Source organism: Phymastichus coffea, unplaced genomic scaffold, assembly GCF_024137745.1.
Source record: "Phymastichus coffea isolate CEN01 unplaced genomic scaffold, Cenicafe_Pcof_1.1 PCOF00039, whole genome shotgun sequence".
NCBI classification, from domain to species: Eukaryota; Metazoa; Arthropoda; class Insecta; order Hymenoptera; family Eulophidae; genus Phymastichus; species Phymastichus coffea.
This window is the reverse complement of record NW_026706850.1, coordinates 1,259,699-1,283,442: the sequence shown is the minus strand read 5'-3', so window position 1 is coordinate 1,283,442 and position 23,744 is coordinate 1,259,699. Positions and strand designations below refer to the sequence as shown.

The 23,744-nt window shown below is 35.0% G+C and overlaps 2 protein-coding genes across 3 annotated transcripts in view; one reads left to right on the top strand and one right to left on the bottom strand.

Moving 5' to 3' along the window:
• The window catches only part of LOC131664002 (F-box/LRR-repeat protein 7-like), a 44,145-nt gene that overhangs the window by 508 nt on the left and 19,893 nt on the right, over positions 1-23,744 (bottom strand). Inside the window, exons 2-4 of the mRNA XM_058934815.1 lie at positions 1,031-1,245; positions 377-936; positions 23-311 (exon numbers count right to left, since the gene is read on the bottom strand). Of these exons, the coding sequence (XP_058790798.1) occupies positions 23-311; positions 377-936; positions 1,031-1,223 (1,042 nt within the window). The 5' untranslated portion in view covers positions 1,224-1,245. The remainder of the gene's footprint in view (positions 1-22; positions 312-376; positions 937-1,030; positions 1,246-23,744) is intronic.
• The window catches only part of LOC131663860 (BTB/POZ domain-containing protein Tiwaz), a 28,365-nt gene continuing 17,926 nt past the window's right edge, over positions 13,306-23,744 (top strand). For both annotated transcript variants that reach the window (XM_058934570.1, XM_058934569.1), the window contains exon 1: positions 13,306-13,548. The gene's annotated coding sequence lies outside the window, so the exon portion shown is untranslated. The remainder of the gene's footprint in view (positions 13,549-23,744) is intronic.

Here is a 23,744-nt window from a genome sequence, read left to right as displayed (position 1 = left end):
ACCAATTGAATAATATAATTACTGTAAATATGTAATTTTTTTAGATTTATGCAGCATTCGCCAATGTTTGTCAACGCATCATCATCAATTACAGTGTCGCCAGCAATGCTCAAGTATTCCAGTTTTTTCAATTTTCTCAAGTAAATAGTGTCAATTATCTCGTACGCAGGATTGTAAAGAAAGAAGTCAAGATATATTAACCTATCGGACATAAAGGTTATTGCTTCTAATACAGCATTTATCCAGTTATCTTGCAAGCAAATACAACGAGACACCGTTAAACACTTCAATCTTGTCAATTCCTTAAGAGCCTGTAATTAAAATCATCACACAAAAAGCTATCCAACGAAAAAATTCTATATATAATTGTACTAACTTGTATCAAATGTTCATTATTATTAATCATACAATCTTGTAAAGTCAATTCTTGAATATTAGTAGAATTCAACGTCATAAGACACTCGGTCGTTATCCTTGCATCAAACAACTCAACTCGCTGAAGATTTACGTTATTGGCAAATAATTGACTTATATGTATTTCGTGAATAGGTGGAGTTTTTCCAGGTAAAGTAAATTTATGCATTTTGAAGTAAGTGAGATTTTTGAAATGATTAGAAACGAATTTTAAAGCGACAGTTGAACGTGATTGTCCGAAATCAATTGATGTGATTCCCGGGCATCTGTTATGAATCAAAATCCATACTTTTTTGTCAGACTCTACGTGAATCCTGCGTTTTCTTTGTGGATATCTATCTTCGTCGTTTGAAAGTCCAATGTATTGCAAGTTACGACCGCAAATACATAGAACCTTGTCTAATACACTAAGGTCAATGTGTATGTTGAAACGAGTGCTGACTCCCCAGAAGCTTCTTGACATATATAACTTCGTTATTCGGGGACATATGGACATACTTACTGATCTCCAACGTTTACACACTATAAAATAAAACAAATTTTTATATTATTGTTGAGCCGATATGGTCATTAATGGTGATATTTCATTTTTTAGGTGATATTTTCGTACACATACCCCTTTGAACTCTATAAAGATCGACCAAAGGCAAGGCTCGGAAAATTATTTCTAAACAATCATCGTTTAAAATTTGGATGGATTTCAATTCATCATCATCACTAATTTGGAAATTTGTGAAATCTTTTAGTTCATCGACGTCTAGTTGGTTTGCCTCCGTTTTATCACGTTGATTTCTCCTTTGTTCAGACATTTTGTTATTGACTCTTTGTGACCTGAAAACGGAAATTATATCATCGAGTATTAGCTTTACTGTACCGACATTTTTAGTTTATTTCAAGATGAAAGTCGGAATATTAAAGTAATTATTATGAAGACCACGACAGTAACAATTTTGTGTGATATTTCAATTGAAGTCGAGGAAAAGCCTTTGATTTTCTAAATTGACAAGCGTTAGGTGAGGACTTCTTTGAAAAAAGACGAGGTACTCCAATTAGTATCATGCAATGAGAAGCTTTGCTCCTTAAACAATTTCAAGCTCTATGCGTAGTTTATTTCACCATACCCGCAGATGACAACAATGAGATAAATTAAAGAAAAGAAAGCAATGAAATAAGATGAAAAATCAAAAATCGCAAACGAAAGCACAGCTTTCATAAATTAAGCTGGGTTGGTCGCAATCGACAGAAGGATCCTATAAGAGTAAGACAGATAGCTGCCGACCAGTCCATGCAAGGCAGAAAAAAAAGACAAGTCGTTCGCACACGTCTTCTCACGACCTTTTCAATGCCACAAGGCGGCGCTTTTAATGGCTGTCTATAAAAGCGAAAAGAGGAGCGCGCTATTACGAGATCGAGCCCGTGGGGCAGCTCGAAAACTTGCGAGTCTCTCGGTGCTGGTATACTCGTGTATAGGTATACATACATATGCGCACTGCAAGGGACTTTCGCGGCATCCAAAAGCACGCCTCAGGCTTGCGAGCGCGCGGTTCGCTTACTCGCCAGAGATGTTTTCTCATTTCGCTCTTTCTCTCTCGCGCGCGAGCGCTGATTTGCCCTCGGACAAATCCTCGAGAGGTTTGTAGGCGGACGCGCGTTCGTTTGTTGCACAGGCGCTCTCTGCCTCCAAACTACTTCTTTTTTTTTCCGTATCTTTTACGCTCGAGTACTCCATACGGATTTTATTTGCTCGTTATGATCGTCAGATTTCAGTGTTTTTTTTCAATTGACCAATTGACAAATTTCAAATACATCTATATCGAGCGTCAAATGGGCTTTCCAAACACTCTCGCTGAATGGTCATTGCTGTTCGATGTCAAATTTTATCTTGCATTTCGAAGAGAAAAATATACGACCTAAAATTGACAACATTTATCCACAATTTATCCGAAAAAAGTGAACAAAAGCTCTTCTAAAGATCAGAGCGCAGCACTCGCGATAACCGATTAGCGTATAATACTTTTTCCCAGCGCTGCACACTCTCTGTCTCTCTCCCTCCCTCTCCATATCCTTAGTCTCGCGCGCATACATAATACGCGCAAAACACTCTGACCTGGCTTTTTGTGGGTGTATATGTACGTGTGTGTTTAACCTTTCTCTCTCTCTCTCTCTCTCACTCACACACACAGTCGAGTCGATCACCCACGCATGAATTACCGGGGGCTGTGAATCATTTTCGAGGAGAATTGCCTGAAGGCACGTCGACGAACGAACTCGAGCTCTGCAAGAGAAAGAGAGAGAAAAACGTATCTGTAGCTTTTGTGGCCTGAAGGTGCTTTACCGATGCGGTACCCGCACCGCCTCGTCGCAACTTGCCTTCAACTCGAGCATTTTATGCTTTACTTTGAAGCTGGCTATTTTGTTTTTCAAAGTTCTCGTTCTTTTTTATTTTTCTTCTTGTTCTTTGTACTCTCGACGGTTATTGATAAGCATATTTCGATGATCGTTAGCCTACAAGAAAATGATTAATGGTGGCTGTGTTGATTACTTAACCATAGATTTAATGAAGCTTCAACAATTATTATTTTTATATTTCCATTTCTTTTTCGTGTCGCATACATCCGCTTGTATGATTTGTATCTTGGAATGAATATCATTACATAGCTTGTTCAACATTCACACGAGCTGATTTTTTTTCAAATTTAATTATGTAAACAAAATCCAAAAAAACTAACATCTTTAGTTTATCTTATTACTGTTGACCCTTCAGTCCAATGTATAGATCTTTATCCAATGTATAGATGTTGTGAACTCCCAACAAACAAGTGCATTGTTTATGTAAAGACAAGAATACGAAACTTTTTGTGGACACTTTGAACCACACGATTAAAACTCATAAATAACCGTGGAATGAACTTGAGCACCGAATTCCCTAATTGGTCGATATTTTATTGACTTCAAGTTCTCTTAAAAAACACCTGTGTGATCTATAAATACTGTTGAGTTTTAGTAAATAAATATAGAAAATAATTTGATCAAGTTCTTTTTGTAATTTAACATAGAATTTCTAAACTTTAACAAATATTATAGAGTATAATTTTTATGCAATTGATTACATATCAATAATTATTTAGTTGATAAAATATTAGAAATTAAGTTTAAACTTTAAATATTCATTAATATAGTTGAAAATATAACCGTCGAAAGTTAATTTGGTCTGTCGATTACTAATTTGGTGGAAACGGTCGAAGAACTAAACAGCAAAGGGAATGAAAAAGTACTCAAACATTTCTAGTAATGTAAAGAACTCAAATTATACGAAAAGTTAGAAATATTTGAATTAGCTGTGAAGGTTTAAAAGTCGAAAGTTAGTGCAAGTTTATGCTAAAAGTTTTTTATCTTTAGCAGATAGAGAGCTTGATACTTTGAAAGCTCAGATAGGCTTTAAAACTGTGGATACGAAAGAAAACTATTATCATAAAAAGTTTAGGGATTATACTATTGAATTAATAAAAAGTAGTTTATATTTAGGAGAAAAGATAACTAATGGATAATTCAGATAACGATAACATCAGAAAGAAAAGTTCTCAACGGTGATAAAACAGCGACCGCGGAAAACTGTCTGAAAAGTCCGACAACGGGCTGATGAAATTTCAGCAAGTTTTGATAAGCTCGCCGACCACGCGGAAACGTGAGTCGCAAATTCTGTCCGACAACGGCTGACAACTGACAGCAACAAGGGGTGTGTGTATATATATATAACGCACGGAACTCTTTAATTAATCGTGCTCGACGTAATTAGTAACGTAACCCAACCCCCTGGAAAATGAACCCAAGGTGAAACCAACAAAGGTTTCCAATTTTGGGCGTAAATGGGAGTCAATTATACTATTATATTTGTCTTCGTGCTATTATTATTCTTGAAATTAGCAGCTTCAATAAAAAAATGTACTGATCAAGAATGTACACGTGACTTTCATTTAAAATAAGCTACTAATTTCAAATTGATTGAATTCCCAATTAAATGGACTGTTTGTAGCGTTTATATGCATAAACTCACAGAATTATTATCACTAGATCGAGTAATTAGTGAGTATCTCGAAACCAACCGATGCTTGAATAATAACTCACTCGCTTCCCAAATTTAAACAGCAGCACACACCTCGTGTCTTTCCTGGAATATCAATATTATATTCTGCAGCCAAAACGGTTTGATTCGCGGGTAATTCCGGTATCTGCTCGCGAGCGCGAAGAGCGAACAGCAAAGCTTGTTTGCGCGGTCGACTGATTGACTTTCCGTTTCTACTCGCGTGAAGCGTCCAAACTGAATATGTATCTATCCGATTCATCTCTCATTCTTTTAATAGTAATATTGGAGCTTGTAACTGTACAATCAAATACAATAAATAGTTTTTTCAATCATATAAAGCTAAAAAGAGTTAATATTGCAAATAATTTATAATTACGTATCTCTTTGCGTTTAAAAGTTTGCGTAAATTCGCGGAATATACGGATTTCAATGAACGGATGACACTTATTTTAAATTGGACAGTAACTAGAATTCAAACTCGTTTATTCGTACGTCTCAAGCGTAACTCATGTGAATACTTCTCGGTATTCAGGGCTCAACCGTCTTAAGTTCGACACATGCAATATTTTAAATTGGAACAATACCAATTTAATTTCAAATTAAAATTTATTACTGCGAGTTTCCGAAATCACTACAAAGTAACTTACATATTTCTCATTACAAATTCATGGGCATGTACGGCGTTCGTTAAATTTAGCCAATTTTCATGACACAAAACTCCGTTAAATTCATGAAGTCTCCAGCCACAAGACTGCAGTCATTAAAAAAATTAAAACCACACACATACACGCCAATTTATTCTTTGCCTCTGGTAAATTCTTTTTTTTTTTATCGGTGATGCGCGAAAGGTTTGGCTCGTCGCAGAAGAGCCGAAACTTCCGCGATCTCGCACCCTCAAGCGTCGCCTACACATCGTCGAATGATCGATGGGCGGCCTCTCTCTCTTTCGCCGCGATCCACTCGTAAAAAGGTATACGCTCACTTTAAATATATTCGCGGACAGACGGTGCACAGGAAAGAAAATAAAATATATAAAAAAAGAGAGCGAAGCCCTTTGCCCGGGGCTTGACACGACCTGTTTCAAAGACACGGAGAGAGAGAGAGAGAGAGAGAAAGAGAGAGAGAGAAAGAGAGGGAGAGAGAGAGAAAGAGAGAGAGAGAAAGAGAGGGAGAGAGAGAGAGAAAGAGAGAGCCGAATAACGAAAGAATGCACGCGAGTGCAGTTTTCGTTGGTGTATTGGCAGGAAAATGCCAAGACTAATTGGCCCGCAGAAGTTTTTTGGACGTCACAGATGATTTTGACAACAAGATGCAGACTTTCTTTTCGCCTCTCTTTTGCGAAGAATTTATTTTTTGACTCTTGTTGGAATCGATGAATAACGACGATACGGAATTTAAAAAATGTCGAATTAAAATTACGCGCAGGCGAGTGCATACACCGCTCATTTTTAGCGATTGGGAAAACTGACAAATCATCAGCGTTTACATTAAAAAGTATCCTTTGTCGAAATATTTATGCTCGAATAAAATAAAATATGTAGAAGATTTTTTTTTGACGTGACGTTACTTGATGCCAATGATTCGTAGATATTATAACGTCGTATCGATTATAAAATATTGATTTAATTAAAAATATTTCATATATTAAATTTTAATTACATAAGTGTAATTGCAATAAAAATTTAAACAAAGAAAATATTATTTATAAGAAATGATATGTTTAGATTTGAAAACATTATCACTTAGAAAATTTAATTAAAATTTCTTCACTCTGCAAGCACAAAGTTTGAAATTCCCTATTATTCCCATAGTCGACCGAGTTTGCCGCTTATAGCCATTTTTTTTCTCAATCAATGAATTTCTTCTTTACCTTGCGCAAATAAAATGATATCCAGCGATTCGAAAATGAAAAAAATGCACTCTTTCAAAGTTATATTTGACGTAGGAAAAATGAAAACATTTAACAAATATCAATCACATCGAATTTTCCACAAATTTGTAATATAAAACGTTCGAATTAACATTCGAACTTTCGAATTTTGGTATTGCTCTCTGTGGCAACATATATTGCAAGCCCTAAATAAACACTCGGCAATGTAAACACGCAGAACAGTTTTATTCCTCATCGCAAAGCACGTTAAAAAAAGAAGGGAGCGATGTACGAAAAAAAACTGAACGTCGCGCGAGCTTGTCCTAAAATATGCGGATCACCTCAGGCCTTAAGTCCTCTCATTCTCTCTTTCTCTCTCTCTCCTCGTTATATCGCAAAGCCTCGGGCAGATCGGACCGATGCTGCACTCTTCTCTCTCTCTCTCGCTTTCTTTCTCTCTGTCTGTCTATCTGTCTCTCTCTGTCTCTCTCTGTCTCTCTCTGTCTCTCTCTCTCTCTCTCTCTCTCTCTCTCTCTCTCTCTCTCTCTCTCTTTCTCTCGTATGATATACAAAAACAGCGAGGAAGGAAGAAAGAGAGATAAATGACCTGAGGCTATCCGCGCGCGACCACCATTATATGCGCGAGAGGAATTTTCGTGATAAAGCTGATTGTTATAATTTCGAGGCGAGTGAGAGAGAGGCGCGGGGGTCGCCTTTGGCAGAGTAACGCGAGCTTATAAATGTATAGAGAATCGTTTTAAATTTTTCGTATCTGATATAGTCATGGAGACACTATGGCTGCGCTATATTTTTTTCATCGAAATTGTCTTTTTTCTGCCTTCCAGAAATGAATTCGTAATTCACAAAATATGTTTTTCGATTTTCGATTTGTGACACTAATTCTTGATGCAATATTTCCTTGAATTTTAATTCAAATTTAGATTATAACCTTGTCAATGTTAGTTTACGGACTCTAGTTTCTTTTTTTAAGGACATCCGTGCTTGTATCTCTACATGATGTAATTATCTTTGAAAAATTGATAAGAAATATATAACCCTGTCAAATTTTATTACAAAATGGATCTTCAACAGGAAAGAGTAAGAACGATGCTCGATAGAAAAATCGTTTTGTGTTGTTGCTGACACAATATATAATTATTCATGACCTCTCTTAGTCTCTCGTGAAGTCATCAGACAAACCACCAAGCGATTTTCTCTCGGGAGCAGCGTGCGCGCATTGATCATTTTCGAGGCTCATATACGCGCGCTAAACAATTCAAATCGCTGGTGAATCGGCGCCTTCGATCAAACCTGATCGTTCCCAGGCTCTCTCGCGCCCGCGCGCAGACTTCCACAACTCACGAACTCGGACATGAAAGTTCGCGGCTATATGTAGCGGTGAACTTGGAATCATATTTGCGCTTTCGGCCTCGCTCATGCGATTCCCTCTTGATTCTCATTTTAGCCCACGAATTTTCTCGCGTGCACTTCGTTCAAAGATTTTAGATGTTGTTTCATGCACTTTATGGCTCATTACTTTGTAAACTACACGTTGATGCACGTATTGGACATCAATTTTTCTTTCGGTCTCCATATTTAAAGGCATAATGAACCAACTACTTACAGTCATCCGTTCATTTCTTTTATTTCTTGAAATTTAAAGTCTACTATTAATTTATGCAGTGTCATTTTTTTAAGTCAAAAATAGATAATTATATGACCAACTAAGCAATTTTATCTTGTCTTAAGAGTAATATCAATATACATACTTTACGAGTAAAGACCATATAGCGTCATATTAGGAAACTGATAATTCAAACTAAAGAGCAAAAAAGATAATGGGAAAATAAAATAAACTATAGAGAAAACTTGTTCACTGTACGACTGAAAAACAAGTTGGGAAATTGCAAACTTAATTGGGAATTCTCAAGAAAGATAATATAAAAATCAAAATTGGAAATTAAGGAAAGCCTTTCCGAAATGAAGAAGAGATCGTTCTGTGAGTTTTGCCGGATAGTGCTTGGACCCCGGTCCGCAAAACCTTTTGTTAGTAAAAGGGGTGATATCCCTTCTCTTCGTCCTACGATCTCCTCTGGAAGCTGACGAGATCATGTTGCTATATTCGTTTTGTAGATACGACAACGCAAGAAGATCGGTTTATAATTATCCAGAAACACTATCCGTTTTCAAATGTACAGATGGATACATTTTCAGTTAATTTCTTTTGCAATATATTTAATTAATTAAAGATACATAAATCTCTACGTATTCTACTTCCTTTATTTTAATCGATATAATTTGTGTGCTTTCTTGGTCATCAAAATCTTCTAGAAAGATTTCTTTCTCTTGTGCAATGATTATTCTTCTGTGAGATTTTAAAACTGTCATCAGGTGGTTAGCAAATATAATTTTTTTCACCGTCTGATATGGCCCATTTACCGCAAAGTTTTCTAATAGGTAAGATGCATGTGTAGTTGGTCTTTTAAGTCGTTTAGTCGCTTTCTATTGTAAATAATCCATTGCTTCTGTTGGACTCAATGTTCTAAGATTATTCTTCTTTGTCTGTTCTTTTCCTCGTACAATATTTTTTTAAGGTTTTGGATACTCCGTTTAATTTAGTTTTATCTTGACTAGATCTGGTTGTCTGGTATCTTTTCCTAAGTAATCTCTTTTCTTTAATTTTTGGAGCTATTTTATTGGATATAATTTGCTGTGGTTTTCATTATCTATAGTATTAGAGCATTTGTTGATGGCTTTGGTTAAAAGTAAGTTGAGTGTTTGAGTACTGTTTTATATATTAATAGTTGATTTGAGAGGAACGTCACATGTTATGTGTTCCTCAATGGAAAGAGAATATTTTTTCTAATCAACTTTTACATAATTGTTTACAGTTTTGAGTACTTGAGAGTATAGAGTACTTAATACTGGTGAATGGTTTAATGTTAGGTCAAGGCATGATGATACTTCAAAATATTTTTGTTCATATCTCTTACGATTACAAAGTTAATTAGATCGAGTAGTTTGTTTATATCTTTTGGCCAATATGTTAATTCTCCAGTGGATTTGGAATGCAGTTATTTTGTTATAATATGTTATATAGTACTCTGCCTCTGAATGTTGGAGTTGTTGATATTGATTGTTGATATTGATCCCCACCACGGATCCTTCACATTATAATTACCTCTTGTTATAAACCGATTTCCTAGTGTTTGGAGGAAGTCTGTCCAGGTTTCTTTTGTTATTGTTTTGTACGGAGGGCAGTTTGCAAACAGCTGATACTGTTATCGGCCTTCTGTTATCGTTTATTATAACATTAGTTGCTTGGAGGTAAAGTTTTGTTTCTCTCTTAATCTGGGAAATAATTTTTGTTGCAGTTGTTTGCGAACTCAATATCCTTTGTAATTTGCGCTGTGGTTTGCTCCGTAAGCTGCGCGCTTGACATCTTTAATGTTTTCTTTAACTGGAAAGTCTTTATTGCAATAATTTTTAGTATGCTCGAATTTTTGACAGTTGTGATATTAGGATGGGCCTCTTTCAAAAAGTGATGGTAAAAATTTAATTGCAGAATTCAATGACCTGTTTACTTTATATATGTTTTAGCTATTTTAATCGTGTTCCACTTCTACGAAAAATAGAGATAATGATATCTTTGTCACACAATGCTGAATATTATGAATTCTTATTACTATGTGTTCATGTTCCTCTATGGCAGATTTTCAATCATTTATATCCACTGATGAGTGCAAACTTCTCAATACCACTTTTAATCCCTTATCTTCTTTACGTTAATACGTATAAAATTGAGTGTTTTTTTCCTTTTAATACAGTGACTGTTGGTAGATATTTTTCTGCCATTATCAACTGTATTTTTATTTTATTCTGCCCCACCACTTTAAGTGTCTAACTGTCTTTTGCTATTGCCTTTAACAGATTTTCTAACGAGCGAATATTTTCTATGTTACATACAAGGATTGAAGATTTATTTTTTAATGTGTTGATTTCTTTGTTGGCTGTATTCATTTCGTCATTTTGATTATCACAAAAAACCTAGTACTTGTTGGTGAATTAACTAAAGTAATCTGATAACTAGGCTTGCCGTTTCTTATTTGGTATTTGATTGTTTGGACTAATTCGTTGTCTTTTACTGTTTACAGTTTTCCACGCTTCGGTGTTGTTTTGAGTAGAGGTAGATATTATGTGCCCTGTTTGAGTGGTCATTTTGGCAATTACTTTGTTTTTATTATATTATTAAAAGATAAATTTATATTAACTTGATTATATGTAAATATCAGTTACTTCACTTGATTAGCTACTTCTTTACCATTACGAGTAGAGCGTAATGGAAACGTGTCTGTTGCCCTCAGTGATTAAACGTTGAATCTTGTATTTTTTTGAGACAAAAGTAGCTTGAGTCAATCTTCCTTCAATAAGTAACCAAAGCATAGAAAATTTTCTATTTTATTGTCACGGTACTATTCTGGCCTCTCCCAGATAGTGTTGATGGTACTTAAAAATTTTAGCACGGCGCTTCGAGAATGAGAATTGTGTCTACTAATATTCACTTTTCTTACTCTTTCATAAATTCATAAGAGTTGTACAAAAATTATTTGACTCTTTTTAATCACGAGGTTATTGAGATCTTTTACCTTCATAGTCTAGCAAATTATTTTAGTTCGTAGTAACTTCGTAGTAACGCAGACTAGCAAATTATTTTAGTAGATCGGTTGGGGATGAAAGTAGTGTTGTTAAACACTTCAATCCTCTATCGAAAAACTTTATAATTTGATTTATTAATCGAAATATTAGAGTAAAATAACGCGTTGAAAAATCAAATTTTTACTCATGTTTTTGGAACTTGCGATACTATTATTTTCTTACAATTGTAATGTATATATAGAAGATATATATATAACAAAGACCTCTTGAAGGTATCCTTTTATTCTACTAACTTTTGTATAAAACCTTAATTTCTTTCAAATTCATGAGAATATAACGCTTTTTATCAACAGCATTTACTCAACCATGTGGCTATTATGGTGAAGTATATTGTCAATGACAATATACATGCAGTCGTAAGTCTGTTGGAATATCTATCAACCTTCCAGCAACTGAATTCACGTGCTCGTGTAAACTAATGACTGACTTCAATTAGAAATAATTAATTGTAAATTTTTATTTATCATAAAAAAATATAAATGTCAATAATTCATATAAAATTTTAAAAGCTTTTTTCCGTGTCATATGTAGTATGTATGTATGTATGTATACATATACACACATACATATACATGCACATACACACCCACACCCACACCCACACACACACACACACACACACACACACACACACACACACATATATATAAGTATAATAAAAAACCTGTTATCCCGTCCCGACAAATAGCATTTCCAGTTAAAGCCTACTCATCTGAGTGTATATATGTGTGTGTATGTGTATGTCCATATATGTGTATACATATTATATACACATATATTTCAAAAACATACGCGAATAGAGCAACAACGAATTCCCGCCAGGGGCGGTCTCATATCTGGGCGCATCGCAACGCCAGAAATCGACAAAAAAGAAAGAAAAAAAAAAAGAAGCCCACATCGTGCCTGGAAGGCAAAGTCGGGCGGCCACGGCCAACAACGTCGTTCGAATGTGGCCTCGGGCGTTTTCAAAGCCACTGCGCCGCACCGCACCACGCTCTGCTCGACTCTCGCGCACAGCGTCGCCGCGGGCCACAACGAGAACAGCGCGGAGGACGAGAGAGAGAGAGAGAGAGAGAGAGAGAGAGAGAGAGAGAGAGAGAGAGAGAGAGAGAGAGAGAGAGAGAGAGAGAGAGAGAGAGTACGCGCGCGCGCGAGAGAGAGGCCCTCCAAAGCCCTCGGCCTTTGCTCGTTAGCTGCAGCGCTTGGGGATACGCAGTCACGGCAGCCAGACCGTTTTTTAAATAATATTTCTTGGATTTTGCGATATCTCAGGCTCTCTCTTTTCGCGTAAAATATCATATTTTACTATATACGTACTTAACTCGCGCGGAAAAGGAAAATCAACTGTTTGGCCCGAGACTGTATTTTTCGAATATTTATACCGGTGCCATATGTATTTCCATAATGATATTGACATATTTTCCACGTTAAATGCAATATATATTTGTGTTATATTCTCGGATAGCAAGGTTTGGCTATCTTGTACATAATTGAACCGAGTATTCCAAAACCTGAAGCTCTGCGACAACACTTTCAGTTCAATGCCGAAAGCGTTCTAGAAACTCATTTTTCAAAAACGCCTCAAGCCATTTTACCTGCGTAGCTGGAAATTCAATGGAAATGACGAAATCCGATATTTTTAATTAGTAATGTATGCCTTTGCAGTACTACTCTTAACGGTTTTTGTTCCACTGGGACAAAAATATAGATAAAATTAAAAACTTTTTAACCATAGTTCTTTTCATAGTTTTCAGTTGCATTGACAATAAATGCAGTCGCTGCCAAATACAAAGCTCAATATAATAATTTTAATGACTGTAAAGTAAATTAATTCATCTCGAATGAATCTTCATTCTTACTGAAAATATAAAAAGCCATACTCATCTACCGTATTAGCTATACTGCTTTCTTATTTCAGTAACCCTATTGAAGCAAATCACCGTACTACCTAAGTGAAACTGAAAAAAGATCAAAACTCAAGGAAAAGCCTGAGAAAACTTATCGCTGTAAGCCTCCCTTCAAACTTAACCAAGCGTTAAAAAAATGCACAGTAGCACGTGGATGTAGAGAAAGGGAGAGAGCGGCGCTTGGCGGGATCACCTCCCACCCTTTTTTTGCACCTCCCCTTGTGCAGGTTGAATGTGTGTGCGCGCGCGACGACGGCGCTGCGCTCGCAGCAACATCGTCGAGAGCGTAGTAGTGATCGAGCCATCGTGCGACGTACACGGCGCGAATATCCGGACAGCGAAAAAAAACCAGTTCTTTCAATATAACAGTTTTCATACGCTTTTGATAAAGGGAAAAACAGAGTTGTTAAACATCCACCTGTAACGCGAATTAGTGAATACCCTCGTCCTCGTGGAGCTCTGCATGCCGTTGAGTGCGCGTGAGTGCCTCCGATATCCAGCGATAACAACGACGACGACAACACGGCCGTCAACCTGGAACCCACGTGTCACAAACGGTCAGTGCATTTCTTTTCAATTAAATTTTCAATTCCAAAGTGATTGCAGGTTATATGTCAGCGCCTCGGTTCTTGATATAACTTTTGTCAAGGAAATAAATGGATTTCCGTCTATTGTTTTTAGACGAAGCAAACTTTCGGTTAAGATTTAAAATTTTTCCTAATTCTGGAAACTACTCTCCATAACTTTAAAAAAATGCGTCAGTTCACAAAAAAAATTGATAGCTATTCTGCTCTGAACCCTCTTACTGATATTGCTCTCGGTTTTCCTACAATTTGATTATTATAAAGAAAAAGAATTTTGAACTCTTGGCTTTCAATAAGAAATTTCACTCTAGCGAAAAGTGAAAAAAGCGATCTACTTAGATATTTGTGTGAAAGTAGAAGAAATTTGCGAATTGTTTCCTTAATGTACAAACATTTTTTATTACATTGAATTTTTCTTCATCAATATCGTATGTATGCTATTAATATAATGTTAGTATTTTCGCACCAAAGTCATATCCTTATCGATTTTAACTTGCATGTCAAGAAAGCATAATTCGCAACTATTGCAACTTCGGTAATTACTACGATAAGCTCCCAACCAGTCATTGTTAAATGAACAAAAAAATTACAAACAACAACTAGAAACAAGTATCAGATAATTTAGGTGCTACTTGGCAAGCAATTGGCTCCCATCCACTAATCAGACTTATAGTATAAATAGAATTCTCAAGCAAGTTCAAATTTTGTTTCTGAAATTGACAACGGAGGCATGCCAGCAGAGGTGCAGCTAGGCGCTTTCGCAACGCGTTCCCTCGGGCTAAGCAGCCGCTGCGCGCCAAACGGAGAAATATATGTATATACATCTATAAAATCCTCGGGCTACGCTCACAGGATCAGGGTAAGAAGGAGAGAAAAAGAAATAGTAAAAATGGAGATCGGAGTTATAGGGTCACTATTAGATATAATTCTTCGGCACAGTAAATTATTTTCAGCCTTAATTTATCAACTTTATAATTGGGAATGCGAATGAAGTCGATAATTGAATTACTTAATTATCTCTCAATATATTATTTAGTTCATTGTGTTAAAGACATATTTATTATTACTCTCATCGTACAAATGAATTCGTCCTTATTGAACATGATTGTTTGATCGTTAATTATGCACCTAAGATTTTCATACTATATGTACAATCATGACACGCCTTTATATGAGATTATCACAGAATACGTACATTCGGAAAAACAATCCGAGACTCTACTTATCACAAATTTATTATCGGCTAATATCGATAATGATGATACTTTGCTGCTCAATTTGCACAAATTATAAAACCAATCACGTCTTCTTTCAAATTTTGTGACTCCAACCAAAGCCGCATGTTTCACAACTAAAATCGTTCTTACCGAATATCAAAATTTAAGTAAGAAGCTTTCATCATTTATAATTCAAATCAGCTGTACAACTTGAATTTACGCTGGAAACGATGACTGGCATTATATTCGCCAATCTGATATTTCGTATAATCTATGAATGATCGTTTCAACAAAGTTTAGAATGTTTCATATTTTGGAATTATTTACTCTTAATTTTTTGTAATACATTGTTATAAAGTTAGTGGTAATGATATGATACTTCTATTTTTTATATAAAATCAATATGTAATAAACAAAAAATCTATAAAACATATTTAGCATAATTGGTTTATCTCTTCTTCTGATGTTGTAGCGTCCTTCTTTTTCATTTCATCAGAATTTTTTGCGTCTGACATCTTCTTAAGTTTGGCTAAAGTAAATTATGGATATCTTGAGCACTAAGAAGTACATCAAATTCGCCCTAAAGCATCTGCCTAATATCTACAGCCATTATGGAATCCATACCCAATTCAGGATGAGATGCGTGGAGATTTTTATCTTTCGTGTCTTTGAAACCTGCAATCAAGCAGTATATTATCTTAGTAGTTAAACAAAATGTATAATATAATGATTTTCATTTTATGAATTCATTCAATTTACACATGATATTGAAATCTGTGTCTAAAATAATAAATGAAGCACCAGTGACTTTATTTTCAGCAATAACCATAGGTGAAATCACGGGACGATTTTATAACAAAAATGTATCGAGTTATTCCAAGCAAGAGGAAATACTTTACGGAACTGTTCCATTGTTAATGACTTCTTTACAAAATTCTTGCATATCAGCTACTACTCCGACGTCACTTGCACTGCCAAAGCAGGCAATCCATCAATAGATTGTTATTCGTAAATTCATTCCATACCTAAAAATTGTTTTTGGAAAATTTCTTTTTATAACAATTTTGCTTTATATAATTAATGCAAGGCTTACCGAATTCGACATTCCATAATTCAACTGTTTAGGATTGCACACGCGACAGTAGAAAATACAATAAAATATCGAAGTTCAGAACATTATTTTCTACTTATTAAATCCAAATTCTTTTATACTCAAGCTTTTGGTATAAAGGATTCTTAAAAGTTCTTAGAAAGTTAATTTTCCTATAAAGCATCTTTTAAAATAACCGCTAAATTTAACATTTCATTAACCGGAGCAATTTTAATTGCTGTATCTGCAATGGATTCACAATTTCCATACATTGATGCATTTTTGCCATAAATGTACTCGTTTTCTTCGGTATTCATTTCTAAATCCTGAACGATATAACTTAACAATAATTTTAGCACCTGGCAAAACAAGCTAATCTCCCGTAAATACATTTATAAATACATATTAGTATTCATTCAGTAATTTAAGACATATATAGTTCAAAACCAAAGTTGCCAAGTATTGTTATTTACATAAAGTTTACTTGTACAGATACGATCGCAATAAGTAATTCAAAACATTATCGTTAATGGACTAATAAAAATCTGTTATGAGACGAAAAATATTAATATCATATTTCATATTCATCTATATTCTTTGACATAATTTTTTCGTTTCACATCTTACCCATTTCAGACCATTACGAATCCATGCCTGGAAAAACAAATCAAACAGGTCTTTTGATTCTGTTCTAGAATGAATTTCTTTGTTATATGATTTTACAATTTCATGAGACGGAAGGATGATATAGCCTCGATAAAGATATCCATTTACCTCGTTCGAACAAGTTTTATATAATCGAGTTATTTTATATAATAACAAATTTTATATAAATGTTACACGTCAACGAGTTTGTTCTCAAGATGTCAAGCATTTTGATTGCTTAGAAGATATAGAAAAACAACAAATGGTGGAAATAGTCTTAAATCTGTAAGCATGGTAGTAACTGTATCCTTTGTTCAATCAGAAACAACCACTAATCTTGGAAGATTATCATGTGGAGGACCATTATTAATTAATCTTTTCTTTAAAATTCATTCTTAACAAAGTATGGACGTTCGCGTCACCAAATCCAAAGTCATTAACAACAACACATTCATCTTTATAGATGGTAAATGCTATAAGGACTTTCAAACAACCTTCCAGAATAGCTTTAAAATCTTGCTTACATTCTTTGAAGTGCAGATTTGGAGGAATAACTCCTGCCTCCATAGCTAATATCACTTTTGATAAACGAAATAAATTATTATGCTTTTCATGCCTTTATTTCAAACTGTTTTATAATTACTTTAGCCAGAGAAACCATTTCGATATATCCAAGATTTGACTTTACTGATCCTATCAATAAAGAGTTATCTTTAGAACGATTTTGCCCTAGAACCTTATTGATAGCTGCTATTTCCAGCGGGTCACCGAACTTCATGCATGTACCGTGAACATTAAATTAATTTATGCTTATTGGTGATACTCCACGTCAGCAAAATCAAATCTAAGTGTTAGTCTCAACAAGATATCAAGCTATTAGAGCTATGTAAATTACTATTTTAAACTCATAATATGTTTTTTTGTTTCATATCCTCATTGAATATGTTATTTGTTATTTGTAATTTTTTTTAATTTTTTGGTAGTAAACTTGAGGCTAGAAATAAATTTGCGATTTTCGAAGCTTACTAGTGGTGAGTGTAGAGATTATTAACGAGTAATCCAACATGCGAAGTTCTCATCTTCAATGTCAATTTTATGAAACAAAATAATCGCCGGAAATGAGATTGAAGATCCCGCGAGCAGGAACTTGCGACTTGAAACTACCGGCCACTGAACGAGTCCTTGAAAGCACTGTATGATTCTGCCACCAACGAAAGCTCAAGTACTCGTCATTCCACCTACCAAGATTTCGAGAAAAATGATAGGTTAACTGCTGCAGCAAACGCCACATTAATTTGAATATATATTCCTAGGTGTGGCTATGAAGGGAAGTAACGTGTTAAGTCGTGCTGATCCTATATACATATATATAAGTCAGTTTGAGACTAGGTTGTCAGTATCTTTCGAGCGTTTGAAATGTGGCTTAAAATCACAGACTACGCATTTAATTGGCCTTGAACATGCTTCCATACCAATAGTTTTCAAACAGTTTATAATTAAAATAGATCAACTCAACATTATTTATCTGTAATCTCACATGCTCTGGATAACTATTTTACAGTAGCCATGAGAACAATTGATTTCGCGTGGATTTACATGAATAACGCAACTTAAAATAAAGATAAATGTATATATGCAATATTAAAATTCGATTTCTTAACTTATTGAAATTTCATCAGAAAATAATATCAGATGCTCTCAAAATCATTAACGCACACATAATAATTAGTTAATTAATGCGCTCAATACAAATAACAACTCTGAGTAAATGAAATTTTGCTACAATAATAATACTCTTCATATTCAGACTCAGGAAAATGATCACCGTTTCCACTGATTAGAATTTCATCAGCAATAAATACCACATTCTAAACTGTACATGACTGGTATCAAAACTGAATTAATAAATATATAATCTTCTTAACAATTTTTCGATGCTAATCATAAAATAGTACGTAATTATAGTTGATTCTTGAAAAGTGATAAATGATTTTTAAAATATTTTTATTAAGAAATTTTTTTGTCTCTACAACGTAATCAGTAAATAAAATTATTTCAATGATATTTAGTAATTTTATCATTGCATACCATAAAAGCTTACATAAACATAGCCTTACTTTATTTTCACAAAAAATCGTTACCTATAGCATTATTCACTTAGAGATTATAACTGCGAAAAATGAAATTGCTCCTAAAAAAATTTGATTTTATTAGGCTAGAGTAAATTATATTTTAAACAAGAAAAAAAATATGTTAAAAACAAAAAATTACGGTATTTTTATACAAAAAAAAACAACAGCAACAAAAAAGAGAAAGAAGCGGCGCAGCAGCAGCTATAAATGACGTGGAGATCTGTCAAAAACTTCCATTGCAGAAACGTAGCATTGCCCGAGGGAAGATGGTAGTTGGCGAATACACAGCGCAGCGATAAAAGGCCTGAGGGCCGCGCGGCCCCGCGTCCGTAATTAGAACCGAGTGCCCGCGGAGCTCACACACACACACACTATATGCAGTCCGGGCGAGCCCGCGCGTGTATAAGAGCTTTGGACGTTGCCTCGGGCTGACGATTCGAAATTATTCATGAGAACGAAATTCAACCGCAAATATTTCATTTCCGCGAGCTCGCAAAGCCTCCCGAGGCCACGGGAATTTAAAAGAATTACGTTTTTTTTGTCCCACCTTGCCCATGGGGCAGTCGAATGGGTCGAGGATTGTTACCAGCTGGCAAGGTGGTGACTTTCTTTTTTCTCCATTGGAGTAGAAGGTAATTTTGAAAAGTTGTTGCATTCGTAGAACATTCATTGTAAAGTTCTAGACATTGTAAATACATTTGAAGTACCAGAAAAAATATCGATCAAAAATATCTTGATTAATCCTTTCAGAGGCATATTTTTTTGCAGCACCTACCCTAAACGTGAAAAAGAGTACATGAGTTTTCAAGGTCGCTATTTGCAAGTCTAAACTCAGACTTACAAAATATTTTTTTTTTTTTTTGTAAATTAGATTAAGGACAATTTTGAAACATATACATTATCAAGCTTTATAGGTATTGAGAATATGTGGAAAAAATGTTACTCTCGGCTATCTACGTTACCAAAAACCCAACGAAATATTTCTTTTTTTAATAAATAACGTTTTCATATCTCAATCGTTAAAAATAAATTTTTAAAAAAATTAGTTATTACAATTTTTCATCAATTGCGATGGGTTTAACTTGCAAAAGTGTAAGGGAAACATATGTGTGCTAGTGAAAACTGTGAAAATATATCAGAAAAATAACAAAAATAAAACAAAAAAGTGGTACACATATATATACACCATTGCTTTTTTCTACAATAAAAAGAAATACGTTCTGCATAAAGTAATCCCACACAACAGCTGATTGATAACGTATTCTACGCATAAGTCAAGCATAAGTGAGTAAAAACACGACGAGGAATCGAATGCTCGTGATGCGAAGATCTAGCTGCACTGTCAAATAAAGTATAATGTACATTGACGCGTGTCGATTCCGATTCTGCGCAAGTGGAGAACGAGATATAAAATTTTTTTATTAAATTGTATGAAAGAAAATTCCGCAAATATATCTTATCTAAGTGCCTTCTCGATTTCACTACATGTATAATTGAATTTACTTTAATTAGCATAAATAATTAATTAGCAAGTGTGCGTAAATTACATAAATTTTAATAATACAAATGAACACAAAGGTATATAAAGATTAAAAGTTATATTACTAAAAACAATACAAAATTGAAATATAATTCAGAATTTACAAAATAAAAGTTTATAAACATTATTAATATATATCATCGATATTTCGTATCTATTATATAAAGTACGATATAGATGGCATCTTCCGAAAATATTCAACAAGCTTATAAATTAATGTCTCGTAAAGGCACAATATAATTATATACAACTGCATAATGTGCAATGACGAACATTCACACTATAATATGAATTCAAACAGAATTCTATATTTTGAGCGGTCTATAAAACGCCAATGCGTGTGCAAATTTTGCCGTCGCTTATTTTTTATTGTTCAACTTACTCTTAATTTTCTCTCTCTTGATTTCCATACCAGCAGCCAACTGTAGCGCACACACCTAGATATGCGAGATACGCGATCATCAAGTGACGCACAAATAAGACTAGCCTACTTTGCTCACACTTTTCACTTTTTTTAGTCTTTCTTCGCACCAACTTTACCGTTATCTGCGCTCTCGCACTTACATTATTCGTTATACAAGTGGCCGCTACGAAAGTGCTTCGGAGTTGCGGTCAATTAAAATTTAAAACTTAAAGACTTTGCATAAAATAATTGATTAGCATACTTTCTAAAGATAATCGATAAAATGACACTCACTGCTGATTACAGGCAATAATGACGGTATGGTTAGCAATCACAATCAAGATAAAATGTCACAGGTCGCATCGTAGAGCAGGACAACGTCTGTATTGTTAATGGAGTAACTAATCAATGTTAATTAGTTTTGTGACGGACGCGATGGTTGCACAATTTACTGCGCAACATCCAAGTACGAATAATCATCATTACAATAATGCCCTAGCGCCGGGATTTAAATTTTACTATATTTGAAGAGTAAGATCATAAAAATTCATAGAAACAAGTATTTATTTTTTTATAGTTCATGCCGTTATTTGATAGCTTTGTAAATTATATAAATTTTTTATAAGGTAAATATCAATAGATTTGTTTATTAGATGCATGATAATTTAGCTGAGTCTTAATTTTAAACTAGTATCTGTAGGTTGTACGGATACCGACATTACCAGCCAGGGGAGTCCAACATATGTGATTGACGGATTGCCTATTGTATTATTCACCACTCGCAACGTATAATACATTATGCATGAGAAGAATTTTCATAGTCTTAATATAAAATTAAGTGACTGTCAAAAAATTTTCTTTCTCAAAACTGTATTAATCAAATTAAAACTTTTATCGGGTGATGGTTGATATTTTAGACTATCAATTTGACTTGTCAAAATGTATGTTTTATAGTCGCGGACTTGAGAAAAATAATTATTATTCTTCGACAGAGCCCGGAATTGTTATCTGACAGAAGAAGTAGTGTTAGGTGCTGCTGCAGCTTAGTGTCTACCCAAATACGTTTTGTTACCGCGTTATTTCATTCTAAAGCATTTTCAAATAATTCACTAGACTTCAAATTTTTCAAAATTCAATTTTTCATCTTCCGAACATTCAATAGCCTCAGAGTAAAAATAAAGTCCTATGGAATTACCCTATTACTAGTAAGTACGAAACAAAGTCTACCTTTTGTCAAAGATGTATACGACAGCCTGTTGATATCGGGTAAATTAAGTAAGTGAGAGGATAACAATGGGGCATCGAGACATCACTGACAAACGGTGCAAAAAACAGGAGTCTTGTCTATTTGATAGATCGAAGAATGGGATTCATTAAACGTGGAGCTATCAGGGTCAAGAATCTTTAGCATTTCTTATTTACGAGGGCGGAATATTCAGAGATCAGCACTATAAACGCCTGATTTAAATTAGGTTAAAGGGAAGAATCGTGCGTATATTATTTTAGTTATAGTTGGTTGCAAACGAAATCAGTTCAATATTAGAAAAAAACCAACGCCCGACAATTATTAATGCAACATTTTTACGAAAATCACACGTTCAAAGCACATTACCCAACAATATTACGCGCAGTCACAATGTGCTTTAGCAATTTTCCGTTTCAAAAACCACGCGAACGCATTTCCCACCTTGCGGCGCACGTTCATCCGATAATTGAGCGACTCGTATGATTACCCGCGTTTTTTTCAGCCCCCTTTCGCGCGCAGTTTCACCGTTACGCGCTCTACCTTTTCTTATAGATGCATACACGTACATTGTTCGCGCGTACGCGCACCTTGCAATTGGTTTGCAAGCATTCAAATGGCAAACGTGGAATTTTGTGTTTTTTATCGATTACAATGTATGCCTGGAATAGGCAATCTTAGAAAAAACAGTAACAGTGCGATACTGTTGAAAAAATTATGGCTCAACAACCTCGCAGCTATAAAATTCCACGTCATTTAAATAGCAGCTATAAATTATTAAAGCCATTACGGCATACATAAGAACTTTACAAATTTGACAGTTGTAATAGATATTAGAAATATTTTCCATTCAATCATAGCGTCTGATAATGACCCATTTAATCGAAAGAAAACATTATGTAAGCAACGAAACGCATAACGATTGATTTATGTCTCAATTACAGTGGATAATTCGCTCCGTTTATTTAATTCCTAGCCTCTGCATTTCGAGGATTTTCTTTGTTTTTATTTACGAGCAGTAGTTTCATTTTTGAAACCATTTACATTCATCGTCTTACAAAGACAATTATTCAAGCATATTCATCGAATGATGAAATGCAACACATATAGTTTTGTACAGTTATTGTGTGAAGAAAAATACCTGAATCGCGAAAGTCGAACGAATAAAACAAACTCCACTGTACAGTGGCATAAAATTGAAGAAAAGTGTAAGAACCGCTGTTGAAAAAGAAACAGCGGCAAATCTCGCAGGTAAAATGGGTAAGGAGAAAAAACGAATAAGAAACGGAATCGCGGAACGAAGTCGCGCGCGCTTTCACCAATATAAACCGCGCCACTTAAAAACCCATCCATGGTTCGCTCGTTCGCGTGCTATAAATCACGCATCGGTCTCGGAGCCCCTCGGGATACTTATTTGCACACGCGCGCGCATTCTCCAAGTGTATTAAAACGACACGGTGAATCTTTACTCCTCGTCGTCGACTGATTGTCCAGTATCTTTCATCCTTCATTTTCTTCGGCGAGATTATATATGCTTCCTCGTGTTGTGCTTTGCCAGTAGATTACGACTATAAGTTGTGAGCAAGCTGACTGCTCTCCTGTTGCTTGCACGCGTGTCACGCGTACGTAACGGTTGTTAACTGTGCCAAATTGCCGCGCTTAAAAGTACTTCGCGCGAGTAAAACAAGACAAAGCCATAAATTTCAGAAATTTCTAATTATCAATCGCGCGAAAGAAGCGAGCTTCTGCTTCTGAATATCTTCGAGGGGTTTTCGTGCGTCCTTTTCCCATGTGGCGATTTAATGCGACTTGAAACGGAGCTTAGCTCCGCGATGAAAGTTAACCAATCAATACTAAGATATAAGCCGTGCGAGACGTACAGGTGAAACCCGTCAACGC